Source organism: Diabrotica virgifera, chromosome 9 (assembly GCF_917563875.1).
Source record: "Diabrotica virgifera virgifera chromosome 9, PGI_DIABVI_V3a".
Classification (NCBI taxonomy): Eukaryota; Metazoa; Arthropoda; class Insecta; order Coleoptera; family Chrysomelidae; genus Diabrotica; species Diabrotica virgifera.
In genome coordinates, this window is record NC_065451.1 from 208,343,232 (window position 1) to 208,356,999 (window position 13,768).

The 13,768-nt window shown below is 32.6% G+C and overlaps 1 protein-coding gene across 1 annotated transcript in view; it reads right to left on the reverse strand.

The window, feature by feature from the left end:
- Positions 1 to 13,464, reverse strand: part of LOC114331698 (uncharacterized) — an 81,212-nt gene extending 67,748 nt beyond the window's left edge. Inside the window, exons 1-4 of the mRNA XM_050660796.1 lie at positions 13,256 to 13,464; positions 12,403 to 12,543; positions 10,963 to 11,144; positions 9,965 to 10,096 (exon numbers count right to left, since the gene is read on the reverse strand). Of these exons, the coding sequence (XP_050516753.1) occupies positions 9,965 to 10,096; positions 10,963 to 11,144; positions 12,403 to 12,543; positions 13,256 to 13,382 (582 nt within the window). The 5' untranslated portion in view covers positions 13,383 to 13,464. The remainder of the gene's footprint in view (positions 1 to 9,964; positions 10,097 to 10,962; positions 11,145 to 12,402; positions 12,544 to 13,255) is intronic.
- Between the last annotated feature and the right edge of the window lie 304 nt (positions 13,465 to 13,768).

Sequence of the window (13,768 nt, forward strand, 5' to 3'; positions counted from 1 at the left end):
CCGGCTTTTCCCTTTCCAAGGGTCGCTGTTCCTTACTCTTCTTCCTCCTCTCATTTCTGCCCATCGTCTCTTCTTTATTTAAACATTTGTCCCTCATGTTCTCTGTCATACAGTCCTTCCATCTTCTTCTCGGTTTTTCTCTGCCTCTCTTTCCCTCAACTTATAACAGCTCTTCATCCCACATAGTTCTTATTTCTACCTCTGATGTGATCAAACCGTTGCATTCTTTATTCTTAAAACTTTTTTGTAACTTTAGTCTCCGGCTCATTCCCTAATCACGTCTTTCATGTTCTTTCTCCTTCTAGTCTTACTCAAGCCACACTTTTCCGCCGGATACGCACGCCTCACCTTACTCTCATATATCTTTCCTTTCAGCCCTTCACTGATTTTAAGGTCACAGACAAACCCAATTATTCTCTTCCAGCTAAACTAATCAGCTCATATCCCACTAGTAATTCTTTAATCTAGTGTCCGATTTTTTATACTCTCGGAGTTACAAGTATGAGGCGTATAGAAACCTTTGAGATGTGCGTTTTTCGAAGGAAGCTGAAGATCTCTTGGACAGAGCACGTGACCAACAACGAGGTGCTGAGAAGAATGGGGACTGCGAGAGAACTCCTAAATATTGTAAAAAAACATAAAAACGAGTTATCTAGGACATATTTACAAAGGAGAAAGATACAACGTTTTCCGGCTCATAATGGAAGGGAAACTGCAAGGAAGAAAAGGGCTGAAGAACGTAAGAGCCTGAATACTCATAAACATGGACACACATTCGATACTAATAACAGCTCAAGATAATGAGCAATTTGCTGTAGTTGTAGCCAACCTTCAGTAATGGAGAAGGCACGTCAAGAAGAAGAAGTTAGATTTTTCGTTATGTAGGAGCCAAATGTTATTTAAATTTTCCTACTCGACCTAGTTTGTTCCCAAGCAATTCGATGTACTCAACAATTTCTGTTCCTTCCAACCACATATACCCCATTGTCAATCTGTTAATCTTCAATAGCTCTACTTTTCAATAGCTCTACTCTAATTCTTCATCTCGATACTCTCCTCTATTAACACCACATCATAGTATGTTACAGACCAAATAAACACAGAACTTCTAAGATATGGAGGTCGGTTGATACAAAAGTGTTCTATCAATAATTTTCAAATGGAGTATAACTAAATGAATAATTGCTATAAAATCTTCCATCTTAATTTTCCATCTTATTTTATGTTTCACTAATAATACAAATTAAAAAATATTAGTTAGTTGAAAGACTTCGATCGACGGCCTTTTGGTACATAGTATCAATAAAGTAGAATTCTCTCTCTAAAAAATATTTCAAGTAAATTATTCGAAAGAAGTTTTTGTGATGAGAAATTCCACTCCTAATTTCCAAGGCTAAGAAACATTGTTTCAACGCTTTTCGCGTGTGTTTGAGAGCTAAATTTAGCTTCCAGTTTAAAGGCAGGAAATTGCAATCTTTATCGAAAGAAAAATCGATACGTATTAAAGTTAAATTCATACTTTTCTATACGAATTAACAGTGGCCGTGGATTTGTCTGTAATTTAATAAACAAGTGGATTTGAGAAAATTATGTTTGATGAGAGAAGATTTATATCTCGGACATATTACACGAGAACTTCTTTGACCGGTTCTTTGACCTTCTTTTATCTTTGAATTGGTTCCAATCTTACATGGATGATAGGAGACAACTGGTTAGAGCAAATGATACAGACTCTAGTCTCAAAAACATTGTATGTGGGGCACCTCAAAGATCAGTATTGGGTCCTCTACTTTTCCTTATCTTTATTAATGGCATCACTAGTTTAAAAATCGATGGAAAAATCTTTCTTTTATCTGATGATACCAGTATCACTTGGAGCAACTTAAATATTACAACTCTTCATGCTACTATAACTTCTGATCTACTTACAATAAAAACCTGGTCTGACTCTAATTTACTCTCGTTTAACGTAGATGAAGCAGTAGCATTATCTTATAAAGGAGCTCTCCAACCCTTACCTCTTAATAACAGCCAGATCAGTACTGTTGGTTCTGTAAAATTTCTTGGTATTTTTTTAGACAGCAACCTTAAATGGTCCCACCATATCGATTTGTTAAGGAAGAAACTATCTTCAGCTTGTTATGCTATAGATCAGTTTCGAATGAACTCAAATTAGCATCTTCCAAAATAACATATTTTTCTTTGTTCAAGTCACATCTTCGTTATGATCTTCCTTTTTGGGGTTCTGGTACAGCTGCCCAATTCGATGTTATTTTCAAATTACAAAAAGGAGCAATAAGATATCTGTTTGGCCTCAGAAGAACAACACATTGTAGAAGTTACTTCAAAAATCACAGAATTTTAACCCTTTCATCTTTATATATTTTAGAAACTGTTTGCTTAATTCGTAAACATCTACATGTCTTTCCACCAAGACCTAATCATGACTACTTCACGAGAAATTCTACCTTTGACGTCTATTTACCGACCCCGTCATCTGAGTTAGTAAAGAAATCTATATTGTATTCCGCAAAAAAACTTTATAACCATCTCCCTCTACAACTTAAATCTGCAGCATCTTTCCCCAAATTCCGTAAACTGACAAAAGCCTACCTATCCGAAAGACCATATTATGCAGTAGAAGATTTTCTTTATCAATAACTAAGAAATTACAGTACCCTTTGCACAAGTAGTATTTTTATTGTTATTTTTCATCTGTATTTGGGTGTCATATGCAGCAGCTTAACTTTTAAACTTAATTACTAGGTAGACTATGCAATTTGCAATTTATTTAAATTTTTAAATTTTGCAATTGATTAACTGTTTATCTTCATTATTATTATAATTTTTAATTTATACTGACGATTTATGTAATTTTAGTAAATTGAATTGTTATTGTTTTGTTTTCTTGATTTTTTGTAAGCTTTGTCGATAAAATTGTACAATCTTTAATGACAATAAAGCATATTTCTATTCTATTCTATTTTAACTAAAAAGGGACCTACACCAGAACATGTATAATATACTATACTCATACCTAAAAGAAAGATATTTCCAGGTAAAATATGAAGACGAGATAACCGGTCTACATCTCATAAAGGCAGGCGTTCCTCAAGGTAGCGTTATTGGGCCGATCCTGTATCTACTATTTACCTCTGATTTGCCTACGGACAATAAAGTATATACAGCCACATTTGCAGAAGATACCGCAATAATGGCGGTACATTCAGATCCCGTTGTTACAGCAGACCAACTCCAAGAAAACCTAAATAAAGTCCAGAAATGGACTAAGAAATGGCAGATAAAACTTAACGAATCCAAATTAAGCCACATAGTATTCACTAAATGTCATAGCGATTCTCCTCAAATATCACTCAACAATGCTCCACTTCCAACGGTAGATACTGTAAAGTACTTAGGCCTACATATGGACAAGAGACTCACTTGGAAATCTAATATATGGAAAAAAAGAAAACATCTTGATACCATATATAGAAAATACTATTGGTTGCTCGGAAGAAAATCCCAGTTGTCGTTGAGAAATAAATTACTAGCATACAACTCAAGCCAATTTGGACGTACGGAATACAGTTGTGGGGCACTGCTTCAAAATCCAATCTAGCAATCATGGACCGGTTTCAAAACAAGGTGCTACGAGCAATAACTGATGCGCCGTGGTTTGTATGCAACAAAGACATCCTACAAGGCCTTTAAGTGCCAACTGTGAGTGAAGTGATAGTGTCACACAGTGATAAATATTTACAGCGACTAGAAAACCACCCAAATGTGTTAGCGCTAAATTTATTCGATAATAGTCAACAAATTAGACGTCTTAAGCAAAAATTTCCATTAGATTTACCATTCTTAAATTAAGAAACACTAAATGTAAACGTAATTGTAATACTCATGTAGAGTAAATATTTATTGAAATATTTCTCTTTGCGCCATTGTAAATTTCAACAAATGTGTTTATGGTCTGTTTTTTTTTTGACTGATTGCAGAGTAAACAAAAAAAATATGACACGAGGAGAGAGATACAACTTGCTTTAACTCATTATAAATGAAATTTTCAGAGCGGCCGTCTCTAAAGTCCGAATAGCTATGATGATTGCCGACCTCCGTCGCGGAGATGGCACTTAAAGAAGAAGATGTTTGATGATAAAAAACTAAATTATTACTGAATCTAACAGGTGAATCTACCAGGTAGACATAGTTAAAATATCATAAGAGGTGTCGTCAGGTATTGTAATTTTTTAATGCCATTAACATTCTTATATTCGTCCATTTGCAAGCTTTTACTAGTTCTTGTTTTGCTGTTAAGGATTAGGTCTTTTCTAAGTTTATTTCCAGCCCATTTATGTATTCTAGTTTTTAGTAGTTCTAGTTCGGGGCATGTAGGATAGATCTTCTTCATCTTGAGCCGTTACCTCTAGGTCGTGTGTACAAGAAGTCGTCTTGAATATCGAAGATTGATATTCCCATACCTTCACATTTCCTTTTCCAAGGCCTTTATATTTGTTGCAATTGAACGTCACTGCAGTTAGATTTCTGTGGTCTTTTTTTTATAGTATTTATTGCCAGTATTAACTCTTACCCTGTTGTTGTTGTATATGTTTTTGTGTCATTATTAACTTCTGCGTTATATTGATTTCCTTGACCGTTTTCCATAGTTGTTTTCTTTGAACCGTGTCATACCCCTTTTTTAAATCGATAAATACCATGTGTACCGCTCTATTTTTTGCCATTATCTTCCCAATTGATTATTGGAGTGTATATATAAGTGATCTATGCAGGACCTTCTTACAGTAAATCCTGCTTGATCATCTCCTATTTTATTTGAGATAGATTTTTCCAGTTTATCTTTCAGTGTTTTCCCATATAACCTGCTTATTACGTGCTATTATACTAATATCAAGGTGAACACATACTGGAATACCTGAAAATCAAAAATGAAGAAAAGAAACAAAAAAACAATGGATGAGACAGGTCATTTCTTTCTGGGCTACACTCCAAGGTTTTTAAAAAGTTTTTATTTAGAAAGCCAGTTACATTAATGTTATTGAACTGTATAATTCAGTGAAGCTATGTATTTATTGATATACTAGCTGACCCGGCAGACTTCGTACTGCCTCAATAGATAAAAACAAACTTTTGTAAACAATAAACTTAAAATAAACAAAAGGAATTCGTAATTAATAAACAAAGAATGCTCGATGTGAATGAGTTTTTATTATTATTTTTAATGAATTACACAGGATGTTTGAAGTAATAAAGTTTAGTTAGAAGTAACAAAATAAAGTTTGCAGTGCAACAGTTGCAATCTTAAATTTGTTTATCTTATAATGAATATAACAGCTTTAATTTATTTACATTCAAAACAACCCTGTATTTATAATTGGGTTCGGGGTTGTCCAACAATATAGGTGTTGATTAATCAAAATAAAATAAAATTAAAATTAAATATCATTAAATAAAATGAAACAAAATTTCATAAAATTGAATAAAACTTAATAAAAACAAATAAAACTGAATAAACTTAAATAAAATAATAAATAAATTTAAAAGATAATAAAGAGAATCTAATAAAAATAATTAAAATTTAATAAAATGAAATAAATTAAATTAAAGGAAAATAAATAAAATACTTAAATTGAATAAAATTAAATAAAATGAAACAAAATTAGTTAGAATTAAATAAAATTTTATAATTTGCTGCTTGTTCTTTTCGTGTGTTCAGAACTTTTCTCCTGCTTGCCGTTCGACAGAAAAGTTCGGTAGAGATATTTTTTGAAAGTTTCGAAAAATTAAGAAATTCATATTTTGCCCAATTTAAGTCCAAAAGTTAAACAGTTGGACTTTTCTTCGATGAAATTTGTTGCTCGTTCTTCTTCTGTCCTCAGAATATTTCTACGGCTTAAGATATTGTATTTTGGACACCGATTCAGCTAGAGAAAAAATTTTAGTACGGTTCTGTTCGGAATAGCAAGGAGTACACCTACTTAATTTCGTATTTTTCACGTCATTATTCTGAGAGTTATGACGTCATAGGTAACCCCTTATGACGTAGAGGTATGAAATATAGATATAAACCTACTCCCAGTCAGACCAAACATAACTGCCAAACTTCATAAAAATCGGTAAAGTCGTTTCGGATGAGTATGGCAACAAACACTGTAAAAAGAGCATTTTATACATATAGCTGTAAAAATTTTGGTGGCTACTAAAATGACAATACGAAACCGTATAAACCGTCCCTGAACTTCCACAAAAAATTCAACATCAAAATTAGCCAAATCGGTCCACACATTCTCGAGTTTTAGCGAGACTAACGCACAGCAATTGATTTTTATATATAAGATGAAAATAAATAAAAAATCGTTCTTCATCTTCAGCAAATTCGTAATTCAGCAAAATGGTGTTCAATTCTCCTTGATCTTCTCGGTTTCTGTTAATTGGGTGCACTCAGAATTTCCTTTTCCTTTTTTTTGTGGATGCTTCCAGATTTAATAAAAATAATAGGCAATTCTTCTTCATGGGAAAAAGAACATGTTTCAGGTTTAATATTTAGAAAAAAAACTGAAACGCTGTTATTTGGTTACCGCATGTATTCCCTTGGAACTCAAAAAAAAAGAACGCAGTTCCAGAAACATTTCCATCAATATGGCTAATTTTTCATAATTCAAATATATAGGTACATCATTCTAGTAAATGACCTTTTAGATGTGTTCGTCCGCATATTCATCATGTTACTAATATCGAAGAAAATCAATTTATAGTTGAGTTGTATCAGTTAAGTATACGCATGGTTGTGTAATTTTAGCAGACATTTAGCACGCAACCACAATTAGGAAAAGATCCGAAACCGCCACAAACGATAATTAAAAGCAATTACTATCATGTTATAAGAGCGAGTGGCACGTTCACAATCTATTTAGTTAAGTATCGTGACGATAATGTCTTTCAATCTTGTGAATTTACCGCGAATATTGGAAGGTAAAAGAGGAAGTTATGTCTAAATTCGACTTTCAAATATTTTTGATTGAGACTTTTTTATAGTATTTGAATTTTTTAAAGCTCATCAATGAACAAAAACTTTCGTTTAAGTTTAAGTTTATACTAAATTTACAATCAAGATGCAGTAGAAATAAACAAACCAAGAACAGTTAAATGCTACTAGGAGCACTTCCGAATCATAATTTACAATGTATTATTATGCTCTGTATTTCTCTCTGTTATGAGATTGATCAGCAAATTCTTATTTTGATTAATTACTTAATTATTTTAATTATTATTTATGTAAAACAAAACCAAAATTAAATTAAATTTTCTAATAAATTTTATTCTCAGGACTATTTTAATTTTAATGCCTTACTTTCGGTTTGTGGCTTCTAGTATCTCTAGTTGCTTACTTCATCCAGGGACAAAACAGGGAAATTAAACACACTCGATGTCATATAAATGTTATAAATATTTTTTATTTATCCAATATACCATAAATTTATAAGATTTAAAAATTATATTAAAATTTAATTCTGTTGCAACTATTTCTCATCTAATAAATTTAGCTTTAATTCTGATATCTCCTTTGTTTTAACAAAAATTTTATTTGAATAATTCGTCAGAATATTCTTACAAAAATTACTAAAATTTACTTTTCTCCTTTGGAATTAATTTCTTAATACTTTTTTAAATTTTGGAATGACTAAATTATGCTATAGAACTGCTCAATACAAAAATAAACAAATATACTGTGGATATAAAACAAACTCTCCGTTTCACAAAAATTCTGACCAACCTTTTGTTTCTTCTTTACTTCTTCTTCCTGGATTGCGTAGTCATCGATTCTCCCACACGTGCTCCTAGGATGTAGCGAAATGTCCTTCCCGTCCAAACTGCTTCACCAAAAAACAAACAACGGGACTCACTCGAAATCTCTATTCAGTTTTCTCTCTGCTCGATATCTTGTGTAAATTGATACCCATTGGCTACTCGTTCTAGACAGAAATCAGGAATCTCCTGACACAAGGAAAATTAACTTCTCAACTCGGTCAACGATTTCGCTTCACCACGATTCTGCTGGCAAAGGCCAATTTCACCACTTTACACCGACTTCTCACTTTTTAAAAACTGGACTGTACTCTCCAGATACTCATTACACAGTGCCCATTTTTTCTCTCCTCAAAATCAGACTCAACACTCTCTTCTTTTCCATCCATCTTTTTCCGCCAATCGCAAACATCCTCTCTTACCACTACATCCATATTTTCATTTCTTAAGAACCCATTTATTTTGTATACAACTTTTCCATTTTGTTAAATTCTAGGAGACACCAAATTACTTTCGTTATTTTAAAATGCTAAACCAAAAGCCTTATATTCTAAACTCAATAAATTTGTTTACTGCCTATCCTTCTAAGAAATATTTATAAAACGTCATTGTTCATTCTAAAGCGAAATAAATGTACTTTTTAAATTTACCGCATAATTGTATGTTCGTTCAAAGAAACATTAACAAATCACTTAACGATTTCAGTTTCCGCGAAAACACTGTTTACTAACTAAATTATAAAATTTACAATTTTTGGTCATATACAGGGCGATGAAAATCTATAATATCGTGGTCTCTGATATAAATTTATTTTCTAAATTTTTCCCATAAAAATTATACAACAGTATACCTCGTCCAATTTACTTACCGTTGCACGTCATCCACGCCATAGCCTGTGACACGATACCAACACGAAATATCTAGGCGGTAGGTGTGTTCCCCTTTAGAATCATTTTAATTCTAAAAAAGAACATACCCACCGCCTAAATATTTTGTGTTGGTATCGTGTCACAGGCTATCGCGCGGATGACGTGCAACGGTAAGTAAATTGGACGAGGTATATATACATTGTAAATCCCAAATCATGATTTCAAAAGTTTATACATTGTAAATTATGATTCGGGAGTGCTCCTAGTAGCATTTAACGTATCTTGGTTTGTTTATTTCTACTGCATCTTGATTGTAAATTTAGTATAGTTTGTTATACCCTTTGCGTTCATAAACAAAAGAACTTTGCAGCAGGAACAAAAGAATAAAACAAAAATTGTGTTTTATAAATTAAAGACTAATTTAAAAGTGACTGTAAAGAAGTTTAAATCACAAATGGAGAGTTCTGTAGGAAAACCGTATGAAAAATATATTTAGCAATATTATATATTGACAATAAGACGCATTCTCCTAATTAAGAAGCTTTCGAGGAGTACTAACAATGAAAAATTAAAATAGAAACGAATTGTACTTATAAAATATCTTTTTAATGCGAAAACTTTAATGTGAATTAGTTCAAACTACTATGAACCTGATTTGTTCTTTATAAACAGAAAAAACGATAGATAGATTCGACAGAACAATAAAAATCATGAACATAGAAAAACAAAAGAAAGCGGAACCAGGCACACAAAAGTGATACTGGAAATAGATACAAAAGAACATCATCATTATCACTGGTGCTACAGCCCTATAGCAGAGCTTTGAGCTTTCCAAAGGGAAAGTCATTTTCATCTGAAATTGAGATTAACTCTCATTGAGTATAATAATAAAATAAACAATCCAAAGCATAATCAATATCTCATCTACAAAGCAAACAGACTCTAATAAAATAATCGTACAGTGGAAAAGGAAAGGACATTAAAGCTTTTCTGACAAATATTTGATAAACACTAATTCCATTTTATGACACCACCTACAATCGACTATGGGCCATTCCGCGAGTATACGCCTGTTTTGGATTACTCCGACTACGAATATTTTACTGTGCAACATAAAAAGTAAGAAAGTAAATGGCGCTAATAATTATTCCAATAAACAACAATGTAATTTGCAATTTACTTTCGTTCTTCTTATTTTGCACAGTAAAATATTCGTTGTCGAAGTAATCCAAAACAGGCGTATGTTCGTGGAATAGGGTATAACTTACCTTTCCTGATAAAAGCAGTCCTAATCTATCAGTTCTTGTCAGATTTTGCACTGCATATGCTTCGCCGGCATGTAATGACATTATTTGAGCAAAATCTGCACCCACCATTCGTTTGAATTGCAATCGGTTAAGCTAAAACAATACCTTTTATATATTTCTTTGTCAATCTTTTTAAAAAGACGACTAGCATAGAAGGATACAACAATTATTTAATTAGTTGAAAGACTGATAGGTTTTGTATACACTTGAAATGAATGAAAGAAGTGAAAGAAGTATATTAAAGTGTGTAAATGTATTTTAATTTCCTTAGCTAAGCGCTTTCGACATAAAAGTCATCTTCAGAGCTAATGGTCAATATATAAAAAGTACCGGCTACTTAGGATTGTATTTTCTTGCATCGCATTAAGAAATTTTGTAATTCTGGTCAACTGTACAACTCTGGCTGATGAAAGCTAGTTTTAATTTTTAATTTTTCTATGGTAAAACAATAAGAACAACCACTGGGACGATACATACATATAAAATTTTTTCATGGTACAGGTTTTACCCAACCATTTTGACTGGGACGATACATACATATAAAATTTTTTCATGGTACAGGTTTTACCCAACCATTTTGAAGTGATATGAGCTGGCGACTGCAGTCAGTCGCCAGCTCATATCACTTCAAAATGGTTGGGTAAAACCTGTACCATGAAAAAATTTTATATGTATGTATCGTCCCAGTGGTTGTTCTTATTGTTTTACCATAGAAAAATTAAAAATTAAAACTAGCTTTCATCAGCCAGAGTTGTACAGTTGACCAGAATTACAAAATTTCTTAATGCGATGCAAGAAAATACAATCCTAAGTAGCCGGTACTTTTTATATATTGACCATTAGCTCTGAAGATGACTTTTATGTCGAAAGCGCTTAGCTAAGGAAATTAAAATACATTTACACACTTTAATATACTTCTTTCACTTCTTTCAATTATTTAATTGTGTATTAGTGACTACCTTAAAAGGCTCAAATAGAGTGTGATAGACTTCTTCAAGTTCTGGATCAAATTTCACAGGTCTTAACTGGTACAAGATGTGAAACACTTGTGCCATATTCATCAACATAAAAGCAAAATTCCATGTGAAGACATCAGGGGCACATATTACATTCCAAGCCCAAGTTGAAAAAAGTATTAGACCTGAAAAAAAAATATAAAATGTTTTAAGACTGTCGTAACTACTGTTTATTATTATTAATGTCTTTTCATTAGTTAATAGGTATGATAAGTTGATAATCCAACAACTGTAATCTAATCAAAAGCCAAAATTAAGTTCTATGTCCAGAACAAACAGAAAGAGGTGCATGCATCTGACAGGGCTGTATCCTCTCTCCGCCGAATTCCCATAAATAATTTGCGATATACTGATGATATAGCTATCATAGCAGACAACATAGAAGAATTACAAGAAATAGTAAGTAATGTTAATACAGGGAGAGGAATACGGTCTTGAAATTAAGATCGCAACAACGAAATTAATGATAATCATCAAAAATAAGTAACCATTTTCAGTTTCGTTGCAACACGAAACTAAAGCCGCGTTCTAGTCTGGTTCAATCAGAGAGTGCAGAAAGCACCTCTACCGGTTTCGAAACTTATTAGTCTCTCATCAGGAGGCATATTATATGCTGCTCTCTTAGACCCAACCAGGACAAACCCCGGCGTGCAGTTACGGATTGCAACGAACGAAATTACAGGGATGCCCTAGCGGCAACTGCTAGCAAAAGACTAAGTTTTCAATCTAACAGCACAGAAAACAATACTAAAAATATTACTCTACATTCCACCAGATTGAAAACAATGGAAACCTTCTCGGGTTACACCTCCGAAGCTTCTAAAATATGCAAGCCATAACAGATGCTGAGACTAAAGAAGATGAGGGAATTTTACAACAATTTTCACGTCCCGTCTGCTCAGCGCGGTAAAGTTCCAACGAGAATGGTTCCCTTCATACTCCAATCAGAGTAAACATGTAAATCAAACATGTTTGCTTTGATTGCACTATGAAGGAAACTATTCTCGTTGGAACTTTACCGTACTGAGCAGATGGGACGTTAATTATAAATTGTAAAATTCCCTCATCTTCTTTAGTCTCAGTATCCGTTATGGCTTGCAAATTTTAGAAGCCTCGGAGGTTTAACCAGAGAAGGTTTCTATTGATTTCAATCTGGTGGGATGTAGAGTAATATTTGTAGTATTGCTTTATGTGCTATTAGATTGAAAACTTAGTCTAATGATAATCAATTTAAATTTAAATCTCTTGGAACTATTTTAAACAGTAAGTGGAACTGAGATAGGTATATAATAAATAACCAATTCAATGGAGTTGCAAAATGAAGAATATTGTTCTGTTTTCTTTAGTTTTCGACAAACAATGATTTAGCAAATTGTTACTTACCTAAGATCAACCAAGAATGCATGAATAGCACGCCTCTTTTTGAGCATGTTGAAGAATACGCAAGCACAAAACAAAAATTGGCGAGTTGGTATAAAATATGCTGAGGATCTTTCCAATAGTCACACCATGGCCACCAGGTTTCTGAAAAAAAAATTAAAATTTTGAATTAAAAAAGAGAAATGTAAAGAACAAGTAGTCTTAGAAAGTATAGATCTCCTCGGTCTGAAAGCAAATTTTTGGTAAAAATCCCTAATCTGAGCCTTCTACAATTCACAAGGCATGCAGACCGATAAATAATAGACATAGAAGAATCTACAATATGCATTCTACACCTGTCTACTTATATAGGTAAAAACCAAACGGAAATGCTTCTTAATACTCAAAATGTGAGTAAAACTAAAGTAACGAGAGACAGCGTAAGATTTAATTTATTTCAGGGGCTACCACCATCAGTTGACATAAGGTTTCTTCCTTTTGGACTCCTCAGGACTGTCTGTGGTGTACCCTGACCACCACAGTACACCACATGCAGTTCTGATGACTCCAAAAGGAAGAAACATAATATGTCAACTGATGATGGGAGTCCGACAAATAAATTAAATCTTAAGCTGCATCTCGTTATTTTGAATAAAATTTTTGCTGGAATTAACACATAAGAGCTGAAGGCATAAAATAACATTTAGAATTTAATAGTAATACAGAAGTTTCTGGAACACAGAAACGTGAAAAACTTTGCTATATTGAGCATATACTCCTGGTAAACTCACGTAAGCAACAACAAATAATTACCAAAAAATTTTAGAATCTTTCCAAATAAATATTGACCATATCAATAAAAACAATATGCACTCACCTGATGGAATGTGGTAAGAAATATTTCTTTCTCCTACTGGCCATGATGAATTTACTCCAGGACCAACATACAGAGTATGTGATCGTTCTTCGTTGGGTTGGAGACCACTTTCAGCATTGGAAGGCATTTATTTGGATAAATATCTGGTAATATAGTCCTTTTGTATCCCTGTTTTCGAGATTCAGTCTGGGGAAAAGGAATCAATAACTGTGGAGTTTTAGTTTAAGTTCGGCAGTATAGATGGCGCTACCATAAAGTTGAAAAATTTGTAATTGTATTTTTTATTCAATTTCAATATGTCAAAATATTTATTTTTATTTATGTCAAATAATAAGCTTCTATTATATTAATATTTTGACGATTCAACTAAAATTAAAACTAATAAATCAATAGATAATCTTTACCTGTAGATATGACGGAACTAATATATTAAATAACAAAATTATTGTATTTAGTTATTATAATATTTTAGAATTTAACAGGCAATCGTATATGTTTTTATGTATTTACTAC